Source organism: Colletes latitarsis, chromosome 7, assembly GCF_051014445.1.
Source record: "Colletes latitarsis isolate SP2378_abdomen chromosome 7, iyColLati1, whole genome shotgun sequence".
NCBI lineage: Eukaryota > Metazoa > Arthropoda > Insecta > Hymenoptera > Colletidae > Colletes > Colletes latitarsis.
This window is the reverse complement of record NC_135140.1, coordinates 19,142,924-19,167,572: the sequence shown is the minus strand read 5'-3', so window position 1 is coordinate 19,167,572 and position 24,649 is coordinate 19,142,924. Positions and strand designations below refer to the sequence as shown.

Sequence of the window (24,649 nt, the reverse complement as noted above, 5' to 3'; positions counted from 1 at the left end):
AACAATAAGGACGCTCGCCCCAATGAATTAGTCGCGACGCGGTTTTACGCCACTGTATCGCACGGCGGTATAAATGGATTTTGAAATCAATGGGTCCTTCAGTCGTTTGGTTCGCCTCGAATAGAAGGAATAATCAAGTCAGAGACATGAAGATTCTTTTCCTGGGACTAGGTCTTTTTTGCGTAAGTAAGAATTTTTTGCAAATAGATTACCTAATTCTCAATTAACTTAATTTGATTTGAATCTAAGGCAATCCGAAATCAACGTTACGAAATTGGATAATACACAGAACGTCCCACCTAAAACAGATCACCTAATTATCCTTCGCGTTGATAGTTGAAAAGTTTTGAGGATCATTCAAATTATGTATACAGAATCTTGTATCGTTGCAATTGTAGAAGATAATTAAGTGGTCATTTAGGTGGAATGTTTTACATAGACAAATAGAAGGATCTATTATAATTGGGGCACCCTATAAAAGGTAAGTTAATGTCGAGACCGAGTAAATGTACCACTGATTTCGACAAGAAATTAATTTCTGGACGGTGCACCTAATTAGAGTAATGGAAGTAGAGAAGTCCAAAGGGAAAAGTAAAAGGAAACTGATCCCCCCCATCGTTTAGTTTCAACACACTTGGTTGCTGAACTGCGATATCTAACACGACGATATTCTAATTAAGTAACTTCGATTTCAAACACAATTTACCAGAACGAATTTGAAGATAATTTGAAATAAATGCACTACTAGTAAATTTGTAAATAGTGTAAGCTTCTAACACGAATACGGATCATCGTTTTCAGCTCTTCGTAGCGAGAGTACAATCGAAGCCACAGATAACGAAGCTGTTTCCAGTTCAGGAGGCGATAGAGTACCATCAGCGAGCAAACAATGAGATGAAACCATTGGATAGGTTCCTGGGCAAATTACGGGCCACGTACGACTTTGTGTTTCGAAAGCCGGAGAACACGAGCAACGTGGAAAAAATTTTAGCCAAAGATGCCGATTCTTTAAAGTATCGACAAACCGAGAAAACGTTAGTGCTGACGGACGACGACTGGGTGAACGACATTCAACCCCTAGACCGTTTGGAACCCCTTGAACTGGAAGACGAGACGGAAGACAAGAATCTGGAAGTGGAATTCGTCACCCCGAAATCGAGTTTTCAACTTCCCGCTACGCTAAGTAAACACCTGGTCGATTGGCTAGGATCGCTCCTAGGCATCACTTATGGCGTTTATTCTAAACTAGCAAGGGCTATTTACAGTAATAATACAGTGACGAATAATTAGCGAGCAATGGAACCATAATTTTAATCCTAAAGAACAAAAACTGATATCCTGAATGTTGTATCACATCTTTGTTGAAGTATAATGTTTTAATTTTCAGTAATATTTGTGTATACGAATTATTTGCCTACATTTCCAACTAGCTCGTAAATTATGCAATTTCTATGAAGAATAGGGACAAGAATCTAGAGCTAAGAACGATAAATTTTAGTATACCTACGATCAGAATAAAATTAGTAGTCCTACTATTAAATCACATTCAGCCACAATTAAACGCCTATACAAATCTTCTCTTTACACTTATTTTATTCAAAAATATCTTGGTCTGAAAAATACATGTGTTACCATTTGTTCATCATCTTTTTGGCAATCATTGTATCATACAGTAACAACCGTTCGTCAAGTAACACCTTGTTGTAAATGCGTGTTCATTGTTAAAATATTTTATCATTGTATCGCTTTACGTATGATGTTCACTCGAATGGCCACGAATCTGAACATCAGTATCTTAAAAGTCTAATTAACATTATTAAAAAGGTAAATCGCTGTTTCTTCGATCCAAGATAGTGGCACGAGCGCTACAGGCAATTTCATTGAAGATTAAATGTTCAATATCTAGGAATCGATCCAAATTTTAGGGAAACAATTCAACTCCTACTATCATAGATCAAAGAAATCTAGCAAGTTGAAAGAAGTTTAGGAAGAAGAGATAAAATACTGCTATTTCTCGTAGATTCAAAAGTCTTTGGTTCTATTATAACACGGCATGAGTTTTATCTTAGTGCCATCCGCAATTACTCGTTCTAATCTCATTAGTACACCTAATAGACATTTGAAAGCTGTTCTTCATTGTCAACATAATCACAAGTTTTTTTAAATCTACAGTAGATCGGAAGATCTTCAAATTCGAGGACAAAACATGTTTACTTCCACCGTAGACCAAATAGGTTGCCAAAAAATTGCTATCAAAATATAAGTCCTAGAACTCCTACATTGCAACAAATAATCGATAATAGTAACAAGTTCTACAGAAAATGATTGAAAATTTAAAATGTCCTTCCTGATTAGTTGTACCAGTTAAAAAAATAAAAAAAAAATAAAAATCACTTACAATGAAACCAAAGAAACAAAAACTCTACAATTTCTCGACAACCTAATGTTTCAATTTCAAAATTAATTTTGAGCAATTATTGTTGTTACCAGTGACATTCGCAGAATGTTTGAGTAAACTCAAGATACGCAATGCGTAATAATAATCGATTTTGGAAAGTGACTTGTACCAAAGGTCAATGAAAAATTCAACTTTTTCATGTATAATACGATACACACGATAGAAACATCGAATCGCTTCTCGCAAAAGTAATAGGAACTCCTCTAAAACATCACATCCTAAATACACACAAAAAAATGTATTAAAAATTATTAATCAACCAAATACATTTGAAACTGAAGACAACGTTTTGACAAACATTCTTTGGTTGTACATCTGACTTCATATCGCAAGAATCTCTCTTCGAGCGTTAGAAAATTAAAAAACTTCCAACAATATCGCGTTCACGAACATAGAAGAAAAGCTCCTACTGCATTTGCGTCAAATGAATGGATTACGTATATTACGATTCGTTGCTAAAGATTATCATAATCACACAAAATAATAGAAATAATGAAAATTACATTTATAAAAGGCACGTCTGCCAAATACATTATGCATGAAAAAGTTGAAAAAGAATACGTTAAAATATCATGATTGAGGATGAATGATTACTTAAAATACGCGCTAAACACTTGTTGTTAAAGATGAACACGGACGAATCAGAGATCAAGTTCAAACAACGTACCTATTGAGTCTCTTTCAGGTAAAATTTGTATCGTATTTATGTACATAATTATTCTACAAATTGTATAACATTCATCGGCAGTATGCTATTAATTGCTATTGGTACTCGTTTTAAGAAGTCATTATCCTAATGGCAGATTGGCTTTAAGTGTATCATTCAGCAGTATCGATCGTATCACGATCCAAATTATATTCCATGCTAGATCAAAAACGCGCGTGGAACTTTACGAAACCTGAGTATCGGCGTTCGTATGCGCGCTATTCGATCGTAATTGTTGTGATCATGGACTAGAATCAGTAAACAAACTATTTCCTTTAAAACTAGTTTAAATAAGAGAGACGGTATGAACATACACAAATAACTTCTTTCCTTTTGCTCCAAATACCTAATTGGTATCAGACTTACTCAGGCTGCCAACGCAGCGGACAATCTCGAGGAATTAAGTATCAATTTCGTACAAGCAACGAAACTTCAAAGTTCCACAGCCCTTACGTTAGCGTAAGGTACTGTTCGTGGTAAAATAAATGCTACTTGAACTCAAACGTGTGGATTATCTTTTGCCATACAAAAAAAGAAATTAGACGAAGCATTACCTTCGTTAAAAATCAAGTTAACGTTGATTCGGTCGCCACCAAATTTCGTAAACTTATTAAATTGCACCTCAAACTTTCAGTCCTTCGCCAATAGTCTTTTTTTTTTTATTCAAATTCAAGTTCTAAGGGATGCTCCAATTCCTAATGTGTCTAACGAATTTTCTATTTGTGCTAACCTCAACGCACTTCGTAAACAGCCTTTATTGCTTTGGATTTACGCGAGATTGATTTATGACTAAGATGGCATTAAGTACCTTGTATTTTGAGGCAGAATTTCGTTCATGTTGACAGCCTGTTGCTGCAGAACGTTCGCTTCTTTGATTGCCTGTTCTTTAAACGAGGAAAACGTGTGTATCAAGTTCTGATCTTTCTGAAGATTTTGTATGTACTGCAGGAAATTCGGTTCCTGTTTCGCGTACCCGTCTTTCAGTACAAAGTTCACTTCCTGTTTAGGCATTGCGGAAACTTCGTTAGCCTTCTCGAACGGCTCTTTCTGTTCGACAAAGAACGATTCTTTCTTTATTCTGTTCCGTCTGATACCTAAATGCGTTTGAGTGTGTTTGTTCAAGTGATCCTTCCTGGAGAAGGCCTTCTGGCATACCGAACACATGAAATTCTTATCGCCAGAGTGGATAACGTAATGCCTCGTTAAGTGTTCGTTTCTTTTGAACGCTTTTTGGCACACGGGACACTTGAACGGCCTTTCGTCAGAGTGCCCACGCATGTGTTGATCGAGGTGCTCTTTTCTTTTCAACATCGCACCGCATTCCTTGCACTGATACTTACGTTCCTAAAATAGATCATTTTAATTTAGCTTGATAATAAATTTTTAGTACTTAATTAATCTACTAAGCTACTCAAAGCGGAGAACCTGATCTGTTATTGTTTATTCTATGACTCTAACGTGCCAGGGTTATTCGATACATACTTGAATATGAGCTTGTATGTGCTGCTCGACCTCAGCCTTATCTGAAAACGCTAAGTTACACTCTGGACAACAATAAATCGTCGAACCGTCCAGGGCAACGCTAATCTTGATTTCCCCGGTTTTGGCCCTGAATTTCATCTTCTTCTCGGTCTTAGGCGAGTCGGTCTGTATCTGTTGTTCGACTTTGATGCTCTGCGCAGTGTTTTCGTTTTCCTGCTGGTTGTCTATATGCACGTTTAGGTCGTTCGGATTGATCGTAGTCAACATTTGATCGGAATTCATGAAAGTATTTCCATTCTGTATCTGAGTGTTTCTGAACACTGGAACACTAGGAATGTTGAGAATATTGTTCTGCGTGTGTTCCACCTTCTCCTCCTCAGTTTTCTCTTTCTTCATTTGTTCCGTTTGCAATTTAATCAACTGCTGCAACGTCAATGGAAGAGTAGTGGCTTGTAACTTTTGGAAATACTCGGCCATGGCGCTTTGCTGTTGAAGCTGAACTTGAGAAGAGTCTTGCTGAAAAGTTAGATTCTTCATTCGACGCGGTGTTCCAAGCTAATTTCGTGTATTCGAGGAAAAAAAATACGATACCATCGTAGGTGTTTTCATCTCGCTCTCTGTCCTTACATCTATGTCGTGTTTAACGGTTTCCGGTTGCGAGGTTGAAGGCAAGTACATATTAGGTATGATTCTCACGGGTAAGCTGTTCGTCTGAACAGTGAGTATCGAGTTGTTTTGATTATAATTAGGAATGTTAATGGCTTGAATGCCCTGTTTTTCGCAAAATTGCATCAACGTATTCGGATCCGGCCATGCAATTATTGGTCCCGCGTATTTGTTCGTTGAATTCACCTAAAACGAGAGATAGTAGTTACCCGGGAAAATTCAATAGCAGAAAATATCGAACGATATTCGTTAAACAGAGGCGTTTTTCAAGCATCGATTATTGGAAGTTTCAACCAATTCATTTTGATTCTCCTCGACATTGAAATACGAAATATAGAGCAAAGTAGAATACACAGAATGTACTACAGGGTGATAAAATATGAATTAATTCAAGATAGAAACTTTTGCACTATTTGTGATCTCAAGATAAATGTTAAAAAAAAGCTGTTACACCAAACAATGACAAACACCATGGTGCTGATTATGTAAAGAAAATTATTTCCAATGTACCAACATATTCGCATCTTGTGCAAGAAAACGGATATTCTATAAATTAATAATATTGACTTAAAAATTTATAAATTGACCAGTTCCCTGTTTCTCTCCTGTTTAAACACCCACATATAGTCAAGTTCTAAGTTTTATTACCACAGCGTAATACAATTACATTGTGTCCACTACGTATGTACCGCAGCCAGAGATCATAATTAAAAAATCAATATTGGTAACATAAAATTTTGTAGTACATTCCTCTATAAAAAAAGAAGTATATAAAATACTTTAACTCGCTATATGGTAGATTAATTTCATACTTGACTGCTGAGGGGGATCAAAATAAATTGGTTGAAACGTTCGATAACCTGAAACTTGTAAAGACTTTCGCTTAACAGTTATTTCGAACCAAGTAATAGTTCCAATTTTGATTAGATGAAAAGATAATAACAAATCGGATCTTACCAACAAAGTTTGTTTCGTCTGATTCGATACGGCGGCGGTTGTATAAACAGACGCGTGTTCTAATTGAACGGTATCACCGCTGGTAAATTTCGATGCGGAGACCTGATTCGGCCGAGACGTTAACTCTGAGAACTGAGGAAGAGCTCCCTGAATAATGTTGCTCCCGGAAAAATTCATTTTGCCGCGAACGATCGTGAAAGGTACGCGTCCGCCTGGATTAAAACATGCGAGCGTTTATAACCTATAATAACCGCCACCGGAGCGACACCGACGAAAGAAACGGCCCACAATTACGTTTCCAGGCTCATATTTCTCACGTCGCGCGAAACCACGGGCCACTTTCAAGACGGAACATCGGTGGAAAACACGGGACAGTTAATTAAATTAAAAAACAATTCTCGAGCGACGGTACATCGTAACGTACGCCGCGTCCTACGCGTTCCTCCAACATGGCTGCGATAAAGCACTACCCGGACGTTGCCTCGCGTCTCTCGAAACACGTGCGAACAATTTCTGCGATGCATAATTCAGATTTTCGAATTATCCATCTCCAAGGAAATTCTCGTTCCTCGAACGAAACCACGCGGAAAGAACCGACGATGATTTTTATCTTATTCGCGGAAAAGAAAGTGCGTCAAAGAAAAAAATGATTGCACTGTCGTGGCAGGCCTGGGTGCCGCATCTTTCTGTTTACGTTTACGGTGGACGCTTGCCAAACTTCAATCGTCATAATAAAAATAAACATTTTATCGCGTAATTTCGGGATTAAGACGCGGAACGTTTCTGTCAGCGAAGTACGATTGTTGTAAGTAAGGGGAGAGATGGTTAATTATTATTATGGAAACGTGAACGTACGCGATCGAGAATTGATAACGGTAATGGATTCTGAACGATTTGTTAAGCTTTAGTTAGCTATCCCATTAATCAGACATGTCAAACTCGTTTTGGCATCAATAATATTACTATGAAGCTGTACATTTCTATTTTGCGAAGGAATATGCTTATTGATATATTAAATAAATAACGGCTAATTACCAGTAATGTCAATTTTCAAATTATGGAATACATAACACAATGTTTTTCGTAATGTTAATAAAAAAAAATAATGTGGATCAATGAATTAGTTAGAATTTGAGCTGCCTGGCACTGACTATTAATGTGTATCACTATTATTTAAGATCTGATCAAATTAGCATTAAAAGATTAATTTCTATTTAAGTTTTTAATAACTTAATCACATCAAAATAATTTTTATTTGCAGATGAAGATGTCATGAACCTATGGCTGAAACCTTAAATGAACGCATAGATAACTTGCGCAAGAAAAGTAGGCTTTTGCTAGCTCAGGCTGATGAAAGTTCCAAGAAGGTTAAGCAAGAAATTGAAAAACTCTATTCAGAGAATTTGTTAGTATTCCTTTCTACTTATAATACAATATTTCGTAAAAATAATCATTTTCTTCATCCATAGAAGACAGAGAGAAAATTCTAAAAACCCTACAGATAATCAGAACAGAGGCAATAGTAACTTCTACCACAGAGGCAATAGTAAATCATGGAAGTTAAGAAATGATTCTAGCAGTGTTGGTGCACTTTTGTGTCCAGAAAATATTTGCAATAATTCAAACTGTATACTTGCATCAATGCCTAATATATCAACATCCAAAAGGGTGTTAACCTCGTCTAAAAAACATTCTGAAGAGCAAGGACCAAAAAATGTACAGAGGAAACCGGTGAAGGAATGTTATTGCCATTCTCAAATTAAAAAGGTGCAGTTACGATCTACGAGAACGCAACGCAAACAACATTCGCCTTGCAAATGCTGCAAAAGTCTCGTTGACGTACATTTTGTAAAGGACAGTCTTGAAAAGCCACTTTTAACTTCGCCAATCAGTTGTGAAACTTTACGACGAGTGCAGAAGATAGACTATGCACCAAGATCTCAATTTTTACGAAATGTACAAAGCAAAGTATCCCTTCTACGAACTGCGGTAACCGGAGATTGTCTAGGCGTGTGTCCTAGATCGCCATACTGCTATGATTTTATAGCTAGAAAAAACATACAGAGCATTGGAGCTCAGCTGAACAGTAATAACAAGGAATCGCAAACTACCGCTCGCTCAATAAAATCTAGATCGTTGCTTAGAACAGCTACAAATTCAGAAACTATAGAGGAAGAACAAAGTCTTGGCTCTGATAGCGTGAATAAATCCAATAAAGAAGTTCAAGTATCACTGAAAAAACAATCGAGACCTAAACTAGTAACTAAACGAACCCTTACTTCTAAGAAATCCGTACCTGATTTGAAAAAGACAAAATCGAATTCAAAAACGTCAACTAAGAGTAAAAGAACGTCGCAATTATTCAATAAAGACTGTCCCTGTTGCCACAAAAATATGGCTGGCCACACTTCTAAAACTTTGGAAAAAGACAATATCGATCCTGTAACACTTCGACACACTATCTGTGTAAATGGCAGTCGAGACGAAAGCGATGGAGAATATCTTTCCGACGATGAAGTGAAGAAACTGAAGAAATTCCGGGAACAAAACTACTTCGATACTCACGGATCGAATCATACTTTATTGCCATCTAAATCTTCGGGATCCTTGCAACAGTATTTGCTAAACGACAGACTTTTCCCCGAGTATACGGACACTATTCATAAGAAAGATTTAGTCGTAACGATGCCAGCTTGTGCCACTTTACAGCGAAAACGTATGCATTACTTCCCTCGATACATTGTGCATCAAGAAAAACCAAACAACACCACGAATTGTAAAAAGAAACGCTGTCAAAGTTGCCCTTTGACTGGACATGCTATAGATCTTGGAATTACAAAAATGAGACCACCGTTAAATAGCTTGGCTCTCAAGTATCAAAGACGACTGCCGTAACAAAAATGATTTTTCTTTAAATAAACAGTACCTTACATTAAGGGTGGGTTGAAGTAAATTGAACTCTTGGTTCTAGAATGCATTTATTCTCCTTTTTAATCATCCTATAGAACCAGATTCAATTTATTTCGTCTCGACTATCTCATTTTGTATAGAATTTTGAATGTAAATTACAATAATAAAATCATGTAATAGGAATTGAATACTGATCGAGAATGAATGTAGCTATGACTTTGAAAGCACGTTATCTTATTGTATCGGTGCTTTTCCGTGGGACTTTACAAAGCAGGTTTTGCATTGAATGAAAAGAAACGGAGCTTCGTTTTAGAGAGCAGAAAGGAGAAAGTATAACACGCGAATAAGATGTTTCTTTTTAATGCGCATAGTGGCATACGTGATATCATCCACATCCAGAAATCTCGTAGATACGGCCCGTATTTCGTGGCCATGACGAATACGCGACCTTTAACGAGTTCAAGCTCACGGTATGCAAATTTCTGATGAATAAAAGATGTGGGAAACAATGCAATTTATTTGTGCATAGAATTAAATGCGCGGATCATTGGATGATTTTATAGAGACGAAGCATGTAATCCTAGAATTTTTTTATATCATATTGAATACGTAATACTTGTATTGTGATAAGTAAACGAACCAAAATTTTATTTAACCGATTAGGACTATATTTTATAATACGTACCGGTTGTTTTGTAACAATTGTATAATTCAGTCGTAATGATTGTAAATTTTATTGGAAAGAATAAATATGTCCAATGTGATATTATGCAAGTACAAATTATTCGACTTAGTTATTATGTGTACTGTGAAATCGCTATAGAATCGTATTTAGATATTACATTGAGCGATGCATGTATCATCGAGAAATATTCCGGTTTAATTATTTTCTAATTGGTGTCCAGAAATAATACAATTGTATTCGACATTGATTGATATAAAGATTTTGAATGAATTTATTGATAGAATAAAGCTCATTAATAACTCGAATTTATAATTAATTACAACTGTATATTACGTAAGATAATGGAGTAATAAAGTGATTATTTAAATAGTCCGTTTGTGCTCATCATTTCAAAATCCAAGCATTACCTGTTCTCCTCGAAGTCGTTAAATATCAATTCATGTTAAAGATTTATATTGCTACAAAAACATTCGACAGGAATTTATCGATGAAAATTAGAGATACGTTTATTAATATTCACTAGTATTCTTTGAATCCTTAGAATAATGAAATTTCAATTATGTATCGACAGATTTTTCTTGAAAAACAAACCATTACGTTCAAGTGAATCATACGTAAGAAACAATAAATTATGTAGATTTTTGTTGTAAAGTGGCTCTTATAGTTTTAAAGGTAGGAAAACGAAAGACAGCGTTTTCTCATTTTCCAGCGAATAGTGATAACAAAAAAAAAAAGATCTACGTATGTTCAGTTGTTAGTTTAAACGTCACCCGCAAGTACAAGAGGTTGCATAAATTAAAGTCAGGATCTCCGTAGATATTTCCGTATGATTCATTGTATTGTATGTACTACTTTGACACTGATGTTATCGCATGAAATTCTCGAACAATACTAACATGAGCGCATTAGTCGATTGACTCGATGCTCTTGAATATTCTATCCTTCAGCATTTCGCTCACACAAAAACCTTGACAACCGTTTCTCTAACTAGAAGATCCAAAGAAATCGCGAACATTATTAAAAGTGGCTTTCATGAACAAAAAATGATTCAAACTTTTTGGAAGAAACGCAGAAAGAATTTGCTCAACTGTGTTATCGATCTTTCAAAATTACTGTCAAAAAATATGACGACTATTACTGTAATACTAGTAGAAGGAAACACTTCTGTAAGATATTCTTAGAACATTGATCACTATTTTAGAAAAACACGATTATGCGTGATGTCAACATCCCGAAGATGGGAAATTCTAGAAGATTACGAACCCTGTAATGAGTGAAGGGCCGAAAGGGCAACGAACTATAAAAAACGAAGAACCAAGGTTGTGGATTGGTTCATGACACTCAACAAGGCAAACTTCGTTATTGTATACTGGAACTATTAAGATCGTAGTGTCCGATAACTAGCAGTTTAGCGTTGTCAATACGATAGGCATAAACCTAGTTGGTTAGGCTGTTTGTTTGCTCAAAAGTTCAAGTAATGATGTGTCTCAATTCTGTTGCAATCATTTCTATTACATTAGCGATCCATCATGAATCATTATTAGGCTCTGGATAATTGTAATTGAAACTACAACTACTCAAAAATGAGAAAAATCTTATTCGGCACACGAAAGACCTATCCTTTCTTCAATCAACTATCTTTTTCTGACACTTCTTCGATTAGCCATTCTATTTTCAATTCTTAAAGCAGAACACACGAATGAACTCTTTGTATGGCGCAGATAATGTAACATTTCCATCTTGGAAAACGAACATTCGTGAGGCGGTGTTCTGGCCATCATTATTTCAATTGTAGCTAAGGCAATCGTAATCATCGTCAATTTCTCATATGGTCAATTTTCTCATAGTTATTTTCGTTATTTTGTTTCTTTTCTTATAGCTTTATTCTCGGAGCGGCGAACAGCTGCTATCGGTCAAAACGCATATACACTTCTTACAAGAGCAAAGTTAGAATTTGATCCAGTTATTAGAATCATCCTGTATGTTTATCCGTTGCAAGGGCAATTATGAACGCGCAGTTCGCGTGTTACGATCATTTCAGTTGGAATTCAAACATCACTGTATTCAAATCAACAGCCGAGACCTAAATCGCTTATCGTTGAAAGCGTATCAATGGTTGATCGATTGATCTATCGAGGTAAAACGTAGAACAGATCGATCAAAAGGCAGAATGAAACGAATGTTGCTTCATCGTGCTGACTTTATTACCTTGGCATGGCATAAACATTCGAATAAATATGCATAGCACTGTGAAAGACGATTAATTGCAAGGTTATGCGTTCACGGTCGTCCATGGTTATTCCGAGGTTCAATGATCTAAAAACTTCTAAATGCTGTCTCTTTTTATATTTACATTTACGTAAAAAGTCAATCATCGTAATGTTTTACGGAAAAACCAAGATCGATATGTATTCTTTGTAGATCATGTGAATGCTACTTGTGTAATGCAAAACGTTGCACGAGTAATTTTTATTAATACATTTCCTGTAATGTGTGATTGTATGCAAGTGCAGTGTAATCACGAGATATTTACAGACGGCACAATTAGACAATTATTACTTGCTTGAAAGATGTATGATTATGATTTCACCACCCCTAGACAGTAATTACCGCGTGATTACTATGTAAATACTTTTTTTACTAATCGAATTATTTTTTGCTCATTCCGACGAAAATTTAGCAAGAAATGTATCATTATCGACTTGATCATATATGTACATATCAACTTTTCTTTTGCGGATATAAATCACATGACGATAGAAAAACAATCGTTGAAAATAAGATTATATTTGGAGAAAACGGAAGAATAAAAATAAATATATTATATTTACCAATGTATTTAATTGTCGTTTATATATTTGGGTAACTCTTTTACTGTTTGTCGTTAATTTTTACTGTTTGTAAGGAGTTAGAACTGTGGAAATTCCGAAAGCCTGAGTGAGTATGTTGCAAATAAAAATTAACTTTGCGTTGTGTAAATAAAGAATGGGAAACAAAAATGCATATTTTTTAAACACTGTGAGAAAATTATGATTAATAGATTGTAAGTTATAATGAACTTGTACGTATTTTACATTTTTTCTTCCATCTTGTATCTCATAAATATTTATTTAACGCGATTATCTAATCTTTGTATCGGGACTATTATCGAGAACTAGTTTCAAACATTAGTTGTTTGTTCCGGTAAGGATCGTGACGTTATTATAATGATTGTAATTCAAATTACGAACGATGAAGGAAATTTATTAGTGACGACTCGTAGCTTCAATATAAAATATTCTGAGAGCACAACACGCGGAAAAGCCAATGCTAATTATCCAGAAATAAATTTCCGGTGACAAAATACGAGATTCAAATTAATAATCAACAAAGTTTTAAGTTTACGAACAATTTAGCTGCTAATGTTAGTCGCGTTTTGATCGTTAAGTAGGTAATTTTAATATATAACATTCACGAGGAAGTTACAATATTCTTCGTCAAATAATCTACTATTCCGTAACAGGATGAATTAAAAAACAATTAACTACGTTCCACGATAATGTTATTGTTTAGAAAAAATAAATCATTCTAAGGTAGGTCGTTAAAACCTCTCGGTAATGACAAAATGATGTATTGAATGCTATTAACAGTTTCCATGTTATTTAGTAAAATTCGAAAAATCAGGTTTTGTAAAATTTAGAATTATCTACCTCTGATTTAGATCTTTTAGATCATTTTGATTTTTATCTATCATCTTTATTGCAAAGAAGACTTGTATATATTACACACATCACAAGCCTATAAAAAATCATTTTATTACTACACACTTGTTCGAAAGATGGCTGTTAATTTGTCAAGTGTTCGTTTCAAAGAATTCTATACGTGTTTAGTTACTGGAAGAGTTCTCCGTAAGGATCTTTTTTAAACAAACTTAAGTAAACGCATGGATGAATGTATCTATTCCTTTCCTTGAATAATTTTTATAAAAGTTCGCAGTAAGACGAAGTATAAAAATTTTTTTTTTAAATAACCCAATAAAACTGGTAAGGTTTTGTAACGCATCCAAGTACTCGTATCACAGCCTTGACATTTTGAGACAATCACGCTACATAATCTTTGCACTGTATTTAGCATTGAGAATTTGTTTCCGCGATGGATAATTCTGTATTTTGTGTGTAAACGAAGGCATTTAATACTGCGTTAACAATCTGTTGATCAAATAAACCTAATTCTTCCATTACACTCGTACGTGATAATCTTTTTCCATTTGCTTTCCAAGTCATCGTCAGAATAAGCATTTGTAATTCATATAAATCCATAAAATTTGAAGAAGGACATCTTAATACAGACAAAATGTAAAAAAGAATACAGAGAGTTATTAACAGAAAAAATCTATTATCTAAAGAAAACGAATCATTATAAAATATTACACTTATTACAAAATTCTTTGCAAAAGAACGTTTACCGTTTATTTACAAATGATAATTAAATATATACATCACAATCAAGTTTTCCTGCAACAATAGCACGCTACTGAATTTGAAGTGATGGCGTCAATATTATCATTAAAAAGATCTGCATAAATCCATTCGATCATAACGCATACAATTGAAACAAATTAATTCAATCCACAGTGATTTCTCGAATATCTATCGACAAAAAAAAAATCTATCCGGTCATAAATCCGGAATAATTAGCGAGTTATTTATTTATCGTGTGGTCTGATCCTCTGTAAACGCTACATCACATGACGTCTTACATGCAACTATAGAAATTAATGGCAGAGCGAGAAAACTAACTTGGAAGAAAAAAGGAAACATACTTTAATATGGAAAATACTAATGAAGTGAGCCTGTTAAGTGGCATATAGATATAGAAACGACTGCATAGGTCAGAGCCAGAAAACAAATGGGCTGTCGTACGAACACACAGTAACAACAACACTTGAATCACTTCGTTGATTCAACACTAAATTTGGAACAAACTTTTTATTAGGAATATGAAAGTTTCTTTTTTGTACTAAAAACGACAAACTGAAGAGCCCCGCAATTTCTCGACAAAGACTGCTATTGTTCTCCAAAAATATGGAAGACCATCTATGTGAAATGATTTCAGGAAAAGACAATATTGATTCGAAAGATTATCGACACACCGTCTCTGTAAATTATGCAGGATATCTTTCAGCCGATGAAGTGAAAGAATTAAGAAAATCTCGAGAACGAAACTACTTTGAAACTTCTGGATCCTGTCGTACTTTATTGTTATCCAAACCTACAAGAAGTTCCTTCGAGGATATTAGCTAAATTCAATTTAAATGACAACACTAATGGTCAGTTACAAAATCTTTAACAATGGTGGAATAATCTCTACACGAAGTGAATTTGAATTTCATTCAGGTCCAATTCCCCAGCTCCTCCAATGCATAAATGCAATTTTTATATTCGTGAATGAAGGCACGTACGCACAAAAAACGTTTATTCGCATCATTCATTCCATTCAACGAATATTCGAACAAGCTTCGATTCGTTAAACTTGGTTATTTTATAATTGGTTATTTTTTATACAAATACAATAAAATTAAATTCTTTTCTTCGTGTGTACGTGACTTGAAAACGAATTTTAATTTGCAAACAAATCTACCATTTTCATCGGTTGTTAGGAAACGAAAATTTGCTCGAATTCAGATTCCCAAGGGTTGTTCACGATTCGAAAACCACCGTTTTTCCCATTTTCGCGACAGTGAAATAACCTTTGCCAAAAATTCTGGTCACTGACTCTTCGAATTTCATTCAGGGCCAATCTCTTTGGCTAAACACAGTATGCATAAATGCAACTTCGCGGATTCTCGTCGTGAATGAAAGCACGTACGAGCAGAAGAAGTTTTCCACCATATACCAGCGACAGAGTGAGTCATCTTTCATCATCCTGCTCCCGACTTTGCTTAGCATATTATTTGACGATTTTTTCGCGTAATCTTGTAAGAAGAGACACGCGTTTCCCGACCTTCCAGATGGTGGGGCGATCGTACCGCTTAAATAGACTGCATCAATGACCGTACCTTCCAGTTTACAGTCAGCTGTCCGAAGTAGTTTTCATCGTTCAGTCCCCGACTCCACGACGATCGTGAATTAGGAACGAAAAATAATCCAACATGACATCGATGATCTCGATAGTTACGGTAATCGTCGCTGCGACGACGTTATCATCGACAACTGCCATCGAATTACGTGAGTTATTTTTCGTTTTGGAGTGTATTCTGATTATTTTTTCTTCTATTAGGTGTTTAAGTTGCATCGACAATTTTTAACGTAGGGCTGAACAATTTTAAAAACTAGATCGAAGTTTGCTTTCCACTGTATTTACGTTATTGTTATTGTTACGAGACAGTAGTTCCTTCTTAGTATAAAGTGTAGACTGATTAAATTTTATCTGTAATTTTCTATTGTGAGGACTTTGTCATTGAAAATTGGAGATGAAGAGAATGTATAGTTGATTTTTATAGTAGGAATTTTGAAGTGAAAAATAAACAATTTAAGGTAAAAATCAGTGAAAATAATTGATGAAACAAATTAAAATTCAGGTGAATTTTTCGAATATAGCGTTGCACTGATCAGATTCATAGTATCATAGAATTGCGGTGGTTTCTGAAGCATAGCTATCAGTCGGCCAAAAGTCAGAGGGGAAATCAAAGTATCGTGACACGCGAGCAGCACGCGTTGAAATTGAAAAAAAGGCGCACGTGAGCAATTATCGATCATTATCGCGTGTTTCATTTTGCAACCGTTGTATCGATTTAACAAGTATGCCGTGAAAGGAACGCGGTCGTGGAACGAGATCGTTGCCATCAGCTGTAGCTTCCCTTCGAATCCTTTTTCGGGCAAAGCAATTTCTTAATCGCGCGATTAATGTCAATGTCAACGGTGGACGTGACTCGCTAACGAATATATCATGGAAACGGAACTAACGGTTTCTATAGATATCACAATTATTCTAGTAATCTGAAACAAAATTTTTATTTTCATAAATGCGATTCACATGATCTCGCAATGTATAATCATCAAATAAAAATTGTATGTTTCAGTAATCGTACGCAATATATAATACTTGTATTTTTTGTTAACCCGCGATTATAACAAGATATTAATACAACAGTGTAATAAGTATTGTAAACGACAATTAACGTTGTTTAAATTCCGTCCACGACTGGTTCCAGAGTTGATAAGTCGCGACAAATCGAAAACGCAATTACACAGAGCGCGTACACGGTGAAAGAGAAAGTCAATCTCTTCGGTAGAACTTTGCCTAACGCTGCTGCATTTTGTCGGAACACCGCAAACGACACTGAGTTTACGTAATCGCTGCATGCGACATTTTTAACAAATTTTCTCTCCCTTTTCAAGCGAGCACCTTCAGGATATGCGACACATCCCTGCCGAAAGAAGAATACAATCACTGCATCGCCACAGCAGCCAGAGATGCTATCGTTTCGATGGCTGGAGGTGAGGCCTTTAATTAATTAAACTACATCATTTTTATCCGTCAGTCGAGTATTAACAGAAGCTAAAAAAATGAAAACGTCTCGATACTGTTCAAGTCCAAATACGTTATTTAAAATTTGCAATTGAATCTGAGATCAAATACGATTAATCTTTCTGTGGATTCAAATAAAAATACAACTAAACATCCGCTTCGATTATCGGGTGTACAAAGTTAAGACTGGTTGTGATAATCTATCCAGTTATCTGGTTACGTAACTACTTCACCTGACCGATCGCGCTACTCCACTGTGACACGATTTTCATTGAGAAACGAGAAATTCCTCCTTTACTACGACATAACCGTCTTACTGCGTCTTTACGCTTACTCTCCCATTATCGATTCGTCGCTACATTTTCTAATTGGTATTTCTGTCACTTTTCCGCAACCGTTCGAAAGACAATAATGCATACTTTTCTTCCAGCACCACTATAATCAGACTTTCATTGAGAAACCGAAGAGAAACTTCTAATCGAATAGACGTTCACCACGTGTCGCGTTCCCGCCATTTATTTCTTTTCGATTTCTTTAGAAATTGAAATGCACGATTTTCTGACGATTTCACTTCGGTAGAAATTTTCCTCCCGCAGAAGAGAATAGTAAATAACGATAATTCTCAGCCACCGATCGAATCCGTACGTCTAAGAGAACGTGGACAATTAGATATTACATTCGAGAGGTCCGATTTCGCGATATGTTGGGCCTTTTCGGAACCCTCCCACTTCCGTTTCGAAAGTTACCAATCGTTCTGTGTTAGAACCGTGTCACCGTGAGTACGTAAATTATATATAATTATAGTATTCTCCAACTTTCATTCTATTATTAAAAAAAAACGATTCGTCACTCGAGCCTATTTCGTTCACCGACTGTTTAGAATTTCTCTCTATATAATTCACTGTCGTATAATTGAAAATTTCAAGAGCCGTTTCTTTCGTTTGATTCGCGCCGAATTTGAGGAAAAACCGATTTCCGCCGATTTCACCGGAGCAATGCACGACGCGTTTCCTCGAAACTAGCATTAGGTTTCACCAGCATAATCGCTCGTAGCAATTTGCAGAGGTTCTCCTTGACTCGAGCGGGCGTCCCTTCGCTTTCTGTGCCTTCGAGAAAAACTACAACCACGCGTGTAAAAGTGCGAACGACCGCCGGTGCGGACATTGTACGCGCGGTTTCGTGACATGCAAGGTGTCCTAGTACACGTGAATTCGCGCTCGACGGGGAAAGAGCGAAGAAAAGTGGGAAACAGTTTTTTAATTCTGCGACATTTCTGTGCAGGCTTGAAGAGCTTCAAGATCCTACCGATCGAACCATTGGCCGTGGACAGCATGAAAATTGGCGAGTCTGAAGGATCGGTCTCTTTGAGACAGGAATATCGAAATATAAAATTGTACGGGCTTACGAAGGACCTCGACATCAGAAATTACAAGTAAGAGCACAGTATTGTTACAGTCGAAGAGAAATTGGCTCAAGATCACTGTAGGCGTTGTATCTCAAATACAATTATCAAAACTACTCTTTTCCAACCGATATCCCTAAAAGGACCATAACGACACAGGCAAAATAAATGGATAAATGGATAGCAAATACTGTTTTAAATACACAGCTGACACGAATTGACAACAAATGAATTATTTAAAATAGAGAATGTATTATTCGAAACATGCTACTCAAAGTACACATTATCCAAAATATTAATTACAGATGTTGCATTACTCACGGAATAACAAATTAGCTTTGGCTATATATCGAGGCAAATTCAACTAATCATATTCATTTTCACGCTCATAAACAGTCGCACACGAATAGTCGAATGACAAATCGAGAAACATTGAAATATGCAAAACCTTATTATTAAGTCCAAGGTGTGCAACAATTAGCAATATCGATTTTTTTCAGTATCGACTGGGACAAATGCCTGCTGTCGTCGGACTCATTTTGTCCGCAAGTGAACTTCGTCGCCGATTACAAAGTCGATGGCAAAATACTGTTGCTGCCCGTCAGAGGATCTGGCAAATCGAATATCACTATGTGTAAGCAGACATTTCCAATAACTACGTAAAAATAATCGTCCGTGTGTAACTAGGAATCGAAAGCTAACGTTCCAAAATATTAATACTATGACAACATTTATTTACAGATGATTTGAAAACACACAACGACCTATACTGCGAGAAATACGAAAAAAATGGAGAAACCTATTTGAAGGTGAAGAAAAATGTTGTGAAACTCTCCCCTGCTCGAGTGACAATGCAATTCGACAACCTTTTCGACGGTGACACTCTTTTAGGTACGTAATAAATATCAGATCAGTTATGCAATAGAACTGCATCGAATGTATACCTGACCTGCCGAGTACTTCTAATTGTGCTCTTTTAATTAATCGCTAAGTCGAACTTGTGAGCAAAGACTCCCAACTCAGAAATGTAAAAAATTACAAAACTTCGAGGATATTTAAAGCACACGTAGATAGTTAATTCACAATTTTGTTTGCTCCTCAAGAGCTATTTTTCAATTTTGTTTCATGATTCTCAGAATATACGAGACAGACATAAAATTCGCGCATTGAAATTGTTCAAACACTTCGCATTCAACGATAAGAATAGTATCAGGCATCGAAATCACCTCAATATCTATTGATACATTCTCTTATCACGCATTGATATCACCTAAACGTTCTGAGATATTCTCTTATCGCGCATTGAAATCTCCTCAATACTCTAGCATGTACTCCCACCACGCATTGGTTCACCTTATTTAGATACCCTAAAATGAAACAAAATTAGTAAGTTAGTGTACAATAATTACAAATTCTGTAATTTGAATTGATTTTAGACTATCACGTATTTTCGTGAACTTACAAGTTCAAAGAAAACACGATCATTAGAGTTATAACGACTTAATAAACGTCATTGAACGTTTGTTTAAACTCTAATAAAAATTGTCATTGTATTTCATGATCGTGGTTTTGAATAAAAGAGAAATTATGCATTATGCGTTACCTGCGATGTTAAGTAAGTTTTATCTGACATCACTTCCTGCAACACTGCTCGCTTAGAAAATATTGTGAAACCAGTGCTAACTGATTCAGCTTAAACGTGAATTTCGAAGCGCCTGGCTCGTTTCTGAATTCACATAAGTACCTGGAAAAATTCCTGATAAATTAATGAACTGAGCAAATTCAAATGAAAAAAAACTTGTTCAATATCCTATACATACGTTTACTAAAGAGCATATTTTTTGTGTGTTGAATTCGCAATGATATAGACATTTTCTTCCCGTAGGAGAACAAATGAACCGTTTCATCAACGAAAATTCAGACTTGCTCTTCAAGGAACTTCAACCGCCCTACGAGGAGACATTCGGCCTGGTTTTTGCGAAAATTGCCAATGATATCTTCAGTCGCGTGCCTGTAAATAAAATCTTCCCGCCAACGTGAAGACATTCTCACGAATTAATAAACATAATGTATCGACCACCGTAAAAAAATTTGGAGGAAAGTTTCCAAGTTGCCAAAAATTTGTATATACCTGTGTGCGTAAGTATTACACGCTGATCTGAAAACATGGCAACAATTTTTACTTTATTTACATTGTTATTGTAACTTAACGTACAATCTGTTTTAATATAAAAAGAAAAAAGACCGATTTACTTTCGTAATTCTAATGCACATTTCCCTGTTCCAAATCTTTTTACAATTTCGACGGGTCGACTGAAACAAACAAGACTAATAAGATTCGTGATTACAGTATCACTCGAGATATTGTCGTTACTGACAAGGGCTAGAAACTCACGGATCTCTGCATATATCTAAGACTTTCTAAGAGTATATGTAAATAAAAAACAATATCACAAATTTATTCACTTATCCACGATAGTGCCTTTAAATAGAGTCAGATACAGAGAGACCGTATTGAAGAACGTAGGTGTTATTTGAACAATAGATACGCGATTACATGAACATTTTTTCGTTATTTATTGTACTACATATACTCGTACGTCTTGCAAAATCGGTTTACATTCACAGTCGATTAGCTCGATATTATTTGCGAGGAAACGATCGTCGGAAATAATATCGATTTCCAGGTCTCACCGCGAGGAGGTTACTGTGAACGGAGACCCGAAGCGAGTTAAACGGAATGAATGTCCCATTTATCTCACTCCGTTCCACATGCATTATTTCAACAATCCAAACCACTGAAGGAATACTCACGATTGTTCTTTTTAACAATTATTCGTTCATTATAATTATGTATTACTCTGGTATTTTTTATTCCATTTTAATTGTAAAAGTTTGCACAAAAGGGAATTCACCATCGATACTTATTACTCAATAATAATAATAATGATAATAATGATAATAATTTGATTATTCGTTCATTATAATTATGTATTACTCTGGTATTTTTTATTCCATTTTAATTGTAAAAGTTTGCACAAAAGGGCATTGACCAACAATATTTATTACTCAATAATGATAATAATTTGATTATATTATGTAAATCCGAGAGAAGGATGGACCGAGAAAGTACCAGCAAAAGAAAGAAACTCGCTCAACACAGCAATATCTCAATCAATTATGTATATACTTAAATTGTGCTCCATAGCCATTCATAAATAAATAATATCCGTTTGAACATTCAATAGGAAGCAACGCTTCACTCAATTATTGCAGGTCCTTTCCAAGAATAGACATGTAAATATTGAAAGTATAATGACTGAAAAAGAAAAATGGAAAATGTTAAAATGGAAACGTAATTGTATCAAATACAATTCTACGTCTTACAAAGCCACACACTAAATAACACGCTTAACAATTGTATTGCAAACCACGTGAACTATTACACGTGTGTGGCATGTAACATTCCACATGGTCCCCCGACACAATTATGTTTCAACTTTAACATTCAACCAATAGGTTATGAACATTAACAATTTAAATTGGAATTCTAGAGGATTTTCATTTCTATTCTATTCTCGAAGAGAGCCAGACATTCATTTGCAAATTAACAAGTATTTATGTGATACTCTCTCGGTACATTCTCTTTCGAACAAGTAAAACTTGGCAATAAAGGAATAATTTACTTGTATTTGAAACCGCGAAATGGTGTACATTTTTTTAAAAAGGAGCTACTTCGTAGCAATTGATATAGATACTTGGAATTTTCTGAAAACAGTGGTTATGGTTGCGACGCTATAATTCATGTGGAACCAACAACACAACACATAATATGACAGTAAACAAATAAATATAAACAAATAATATAAAAATAGAGAAATAAATATAAATAAATAATATGAAAATAGAGAAATAAATATAAACAAATAATATGAAAATAGACAAATAAATATAAACAATCAAACTACAACAATGACATTGGATACCGACAAGATGAACGTAGAGTATACGGCAATTATAAAATTACGTTTAGCTCAGCTTTAATATGTTAAATAATTATTCATTTCTCAATTCTGTTGGATGTCTCACGCGTTACCGAAAATGTGTATATTACTTTAGTTTACTACTCATAATTATCCATAATTATAAAAATCTCCAGATTAAATATTCAATGTGACATAAATCGGTATACATGATGTCCACGCTGAAGTGTGACAGTCGCGTTATTTCAATAACTGTTGATGTATAGTGCAGAACAAAATAGGATCTCTGTGATCTGTATAGACACGTATGGTTGAAATAATACAATGATATCCAGAATCAAAGTTGTAGAGTGACATTGAAATTCATGACATGAAACATGTTATAAAAAATAAATATGGGAGCCGGTTTTTGTGAATGTGGCCTATGTTGCGAATCAATAAAATACATACGAAGTATATTTCATTATTATGGTATAACGTTGGACTACAATCCATTGGAAAAGTAATTATAAAGTTGTAATTATAAAATAAAAAATGTAGTTATAAAAATAAAATTGTTTTTCTTTTATTATTTCGTTATTTATTTACTTTTGTATTTCTTTATTTCATTTTCTGTTAATTCATTAAGCTTAATATCGTATATCATCAAATAGGGTATTCCATACTTTTCACATTAGCACAACATTCAATTGTTGATAAATCTTGCATTATACTGAAAAAATATTTGTTATTATGGTAAAACGCGAACAAATAAAAATATCTTGAAACAAGAAAAGTTTGCTTTAGCCACATTACATAATAACCGGCTCATGCATGATAAAACCCATCATTAAATTGTAATATAAATGTTACCACTCTCCTGAACACTTTTTATTTATTTTACTCTCCAATTGTGTTCAAACCATATCTTTCAATTTTGCATTTCGTGTTCAAACCATATGCATTTCAATTTTACATTTCCTCAATACAGTGACCCAGACCTAAACAGAAAAAGCAAGTTAAACGAATCGAGATAGATGGAACTTTAATTCCATCTATCTCTTACAGACACATTTAACATAATAGTCACTATACATATATTGTACGTATGATAAGTACACATAAGTATATAGTGCACGACAAATTAGTGATTTTGTAAGGAAAGAAACAGAAGAAGATTGCAATGTGACTATTATGTATTGACAAACATAATAAATTACAACAAGTAGAATAATTTTGAAAATAAAAAATTATCAGACTTTAAATTGCTCTCTCAAAAAAAAAATATATATATATATATATATAAAGATAAATAGTCAAATCATTTAGTGAGTTTACAGTGTGAGAATGTAAAAATAAGAAAGTGATGTTAAAAAACCAAGAAATAACATATTGCAAAGTAATAAACGTATACAGTTTCTCACTTAAGTAAAATTTAAAAAATTTATAATTTCGAATTTTTATACCAATATGAATTATTGTATACTTTCATTTACAGGTTATTCAATAAAAAGAGATTATTTAGTACCATTTAGTGAACACAGGATAGAATTGTATAAAACATAAAAGCTTACCAAAAGGTTTACCAAAGCTTACCAAAGCTTACCAAAAATATGACAGATTGTCATATTGATTCATTATTTGATTTATCATTCCTGTCATTTTAGGTGAGCTGAAAAGAAACCTACATAGCGAGCATAGCGACAACAAAAACTATTGACACAATATGAAAGAAATATGAACAATGGCTTTCCATAAAAGAATGGAAAGTCATTCTTCGAAAATCTTCCGACATTTGTCTCTTCTTTCTTCGGCTAATGCCCACGGCTGAAAACAGAACGGGGACACAATAGGGAGCAATGAAATTAAGATCAATTGATCTTCATATGGCCCTGCCTACTTATATCTAAAT

General features: G+C 34.8%; 4 protein-coding genes across 7 annotated transcripts; 3 read left to right on the top strand and 1 right to left on the bottom strand.

Moving 5' to 3' along the window:
- Window positions 1-116: 116 nt before the first annotated feature.
- On the top strand, window positions 117-1,328 carry LOC143343255 (uncharacterized). Its single transcript, XM_076767942.1, has 2 exons — window positions 117-182; window positions 802-1,328. The coding sequence occupies exons 1-2, from the start codon at window positions 147-149 to the stop codon at window positions 1,288-1,290; spliced, it is 525 nt and encodes a 174-aa protein (XP_076624057.1). The 5' UTR covers window positions 117-146; the 3' UTR covers window positions 1,291-1,328.
- A 264-nt stretch (window positions 1,329-1,592) lies between these two features.
- On the bottom strand, window positions 1,593-6,841 carry LOC143343683 (uncharacterized). The gene is made up of 4 exons (XM_076768826.1): window positions 6,270-6,841; window positions 5,238-5,498; window positions 4,647-5,162; window positions 1,593-4,508 (listed from the first exon to the last, which is right to left on the bottom strand). Exons 1-4 carry the CDS (start codon window positions 6,444-6,446, stop codon window positions 3,954-3,956), a joined length of 1,509 nt encoding a protein of 502 aa, XP_076624941.1. The 5' UTR covers window positions 6,447-6,841; the 3' UTR covers window positions 1,593-3,953.
- On the top strand, window positions 6,332-10,211 carry LOC143343682 (uncharacterized). Of its 4 annotated transcripts, none has more exons than XM_076768825.1 (3): window positions 6,332-6,469; window positions 7,531-7,674; window positions 7,739-10,211. In XM_076768825.1, the coding sequence occupies exons 2-3, from the start codon at window positions 7,550-7,552 to the stop codon at window positions 9,162-9,164; spliced, it is 1,551 nt and encodes a 516-aa protein (XP_076624940.1). In that variant the 5' UTR covers window positions 6,332-6,469; window positions 7,531-7,549; the 3' UTR covers window positions 9,165-10,211. The 4 variants fall into 4 exon arrangements, with proteins under 4 accessions (XP_076624940.1, XP_076624938.1, XP_076624937.1 ...); XM_076768823.1 differs by lacking the exon at window positions 6,332-6,469 and adding an exon at window positions 6,947-7,074; XM_076768822.1 differs by lacking the exon at window positions 6,332-6,469 and adding an exon at window positions 6,950-7,078.
- Window positions 10,212-15,896: 5,685 nt separating this feature from the next.
- Window positions 15,897-21,023, top strand: Jhbp-1 (take-out-like carrier protein). Its single transcript, XM_076768950.1, has 6 exons — window positions 15,897-16,070; window positions 17,244-17,342; window positions 18,655-18,805; window positions 19,276-19,409; window positions 19,517-19,666; window positions 20,661-21,023. Exons 1-6 carry the CDS (start codon window positions 15,995-15,997, stop codon window positions 20,813-20,815), a joined length of 765 nt encoding a protein of 254 aa, XP_076625065.1. The 5' UTR covers window positions 15,897-15,994; the 3' UTR covers window positions 20,816-21,023.
- The last annotated feature ends 3,626 nt before the right edge of the window (window positions 21,024-24,649 follow it).

Coding starts and splice junctions, on each gene's coding strand:
- LOC143343683 (XM_076768826.1), bottom strand. CDS start 6,446: ATGAATTTTTCCGGGAGCAACATTATTCAGGGAGCTCTTCCTCAGTTC. Junction 5,499..6,269: donor AGACGAAACAAACTTTGTTG/GTAAGATCCGAT, acceptor CTCTCGTTTTAG/GTGAATTCAACGAACAAATA. Junction 5,163..5,237: donor AGATGAAAACACCTACGATG/GTATCGTATTTT, acceptor CTAACTTTTCAG/CAAGACTCTTCTCAAGTTCA.
- LOC143343255 (XM_076767942.1), top strand. CDS start 147: ATGAAGATTCTTTTCCTGGGACTAGGTCTTTTTTGC. Junction 183..801: donor TGGGACTAGGTCTTTTTTGC/GTAAGTAAGAAT, acceptor CATCGTTTTCAG/CTCTTCGTAGCGAGAGTACA.
- LOC143343682 (XM_076768825.1), top strand. CDS start 7,550: ATGGCTGAAACCTTAAATGAACGCATAGATAACTTGCGCAAGAAAAGT. Junction 7,675..7,738: donor AAACTCTATTCAGAGAATTT/GTTAGTATTCCT, acceptor CTTCATCCATAG/AAGACAGAGAGAAAATTCTA.
- Jhbp-1 (XM_076768950.1), top strand. CDS start 15,995: ATGACATCGATGATCTCGATAGTTACGGTAATCGTCGCTGCGACGACG. Junction 17,343..18,654: donor TATCGTTTCGATGGCTGGAG/GTGAGGCCTTTA, acceptor ATTTCTGTGCAG/GCTTGAAGAGCTTCAAGATC. Junction 19,667..20,660: donor CGACGGTGACACTCTTTTAG/GTACGTAATAAA, acceptor TTCTTCCCGTAG/GAGAACAAATGAACCGTTTC.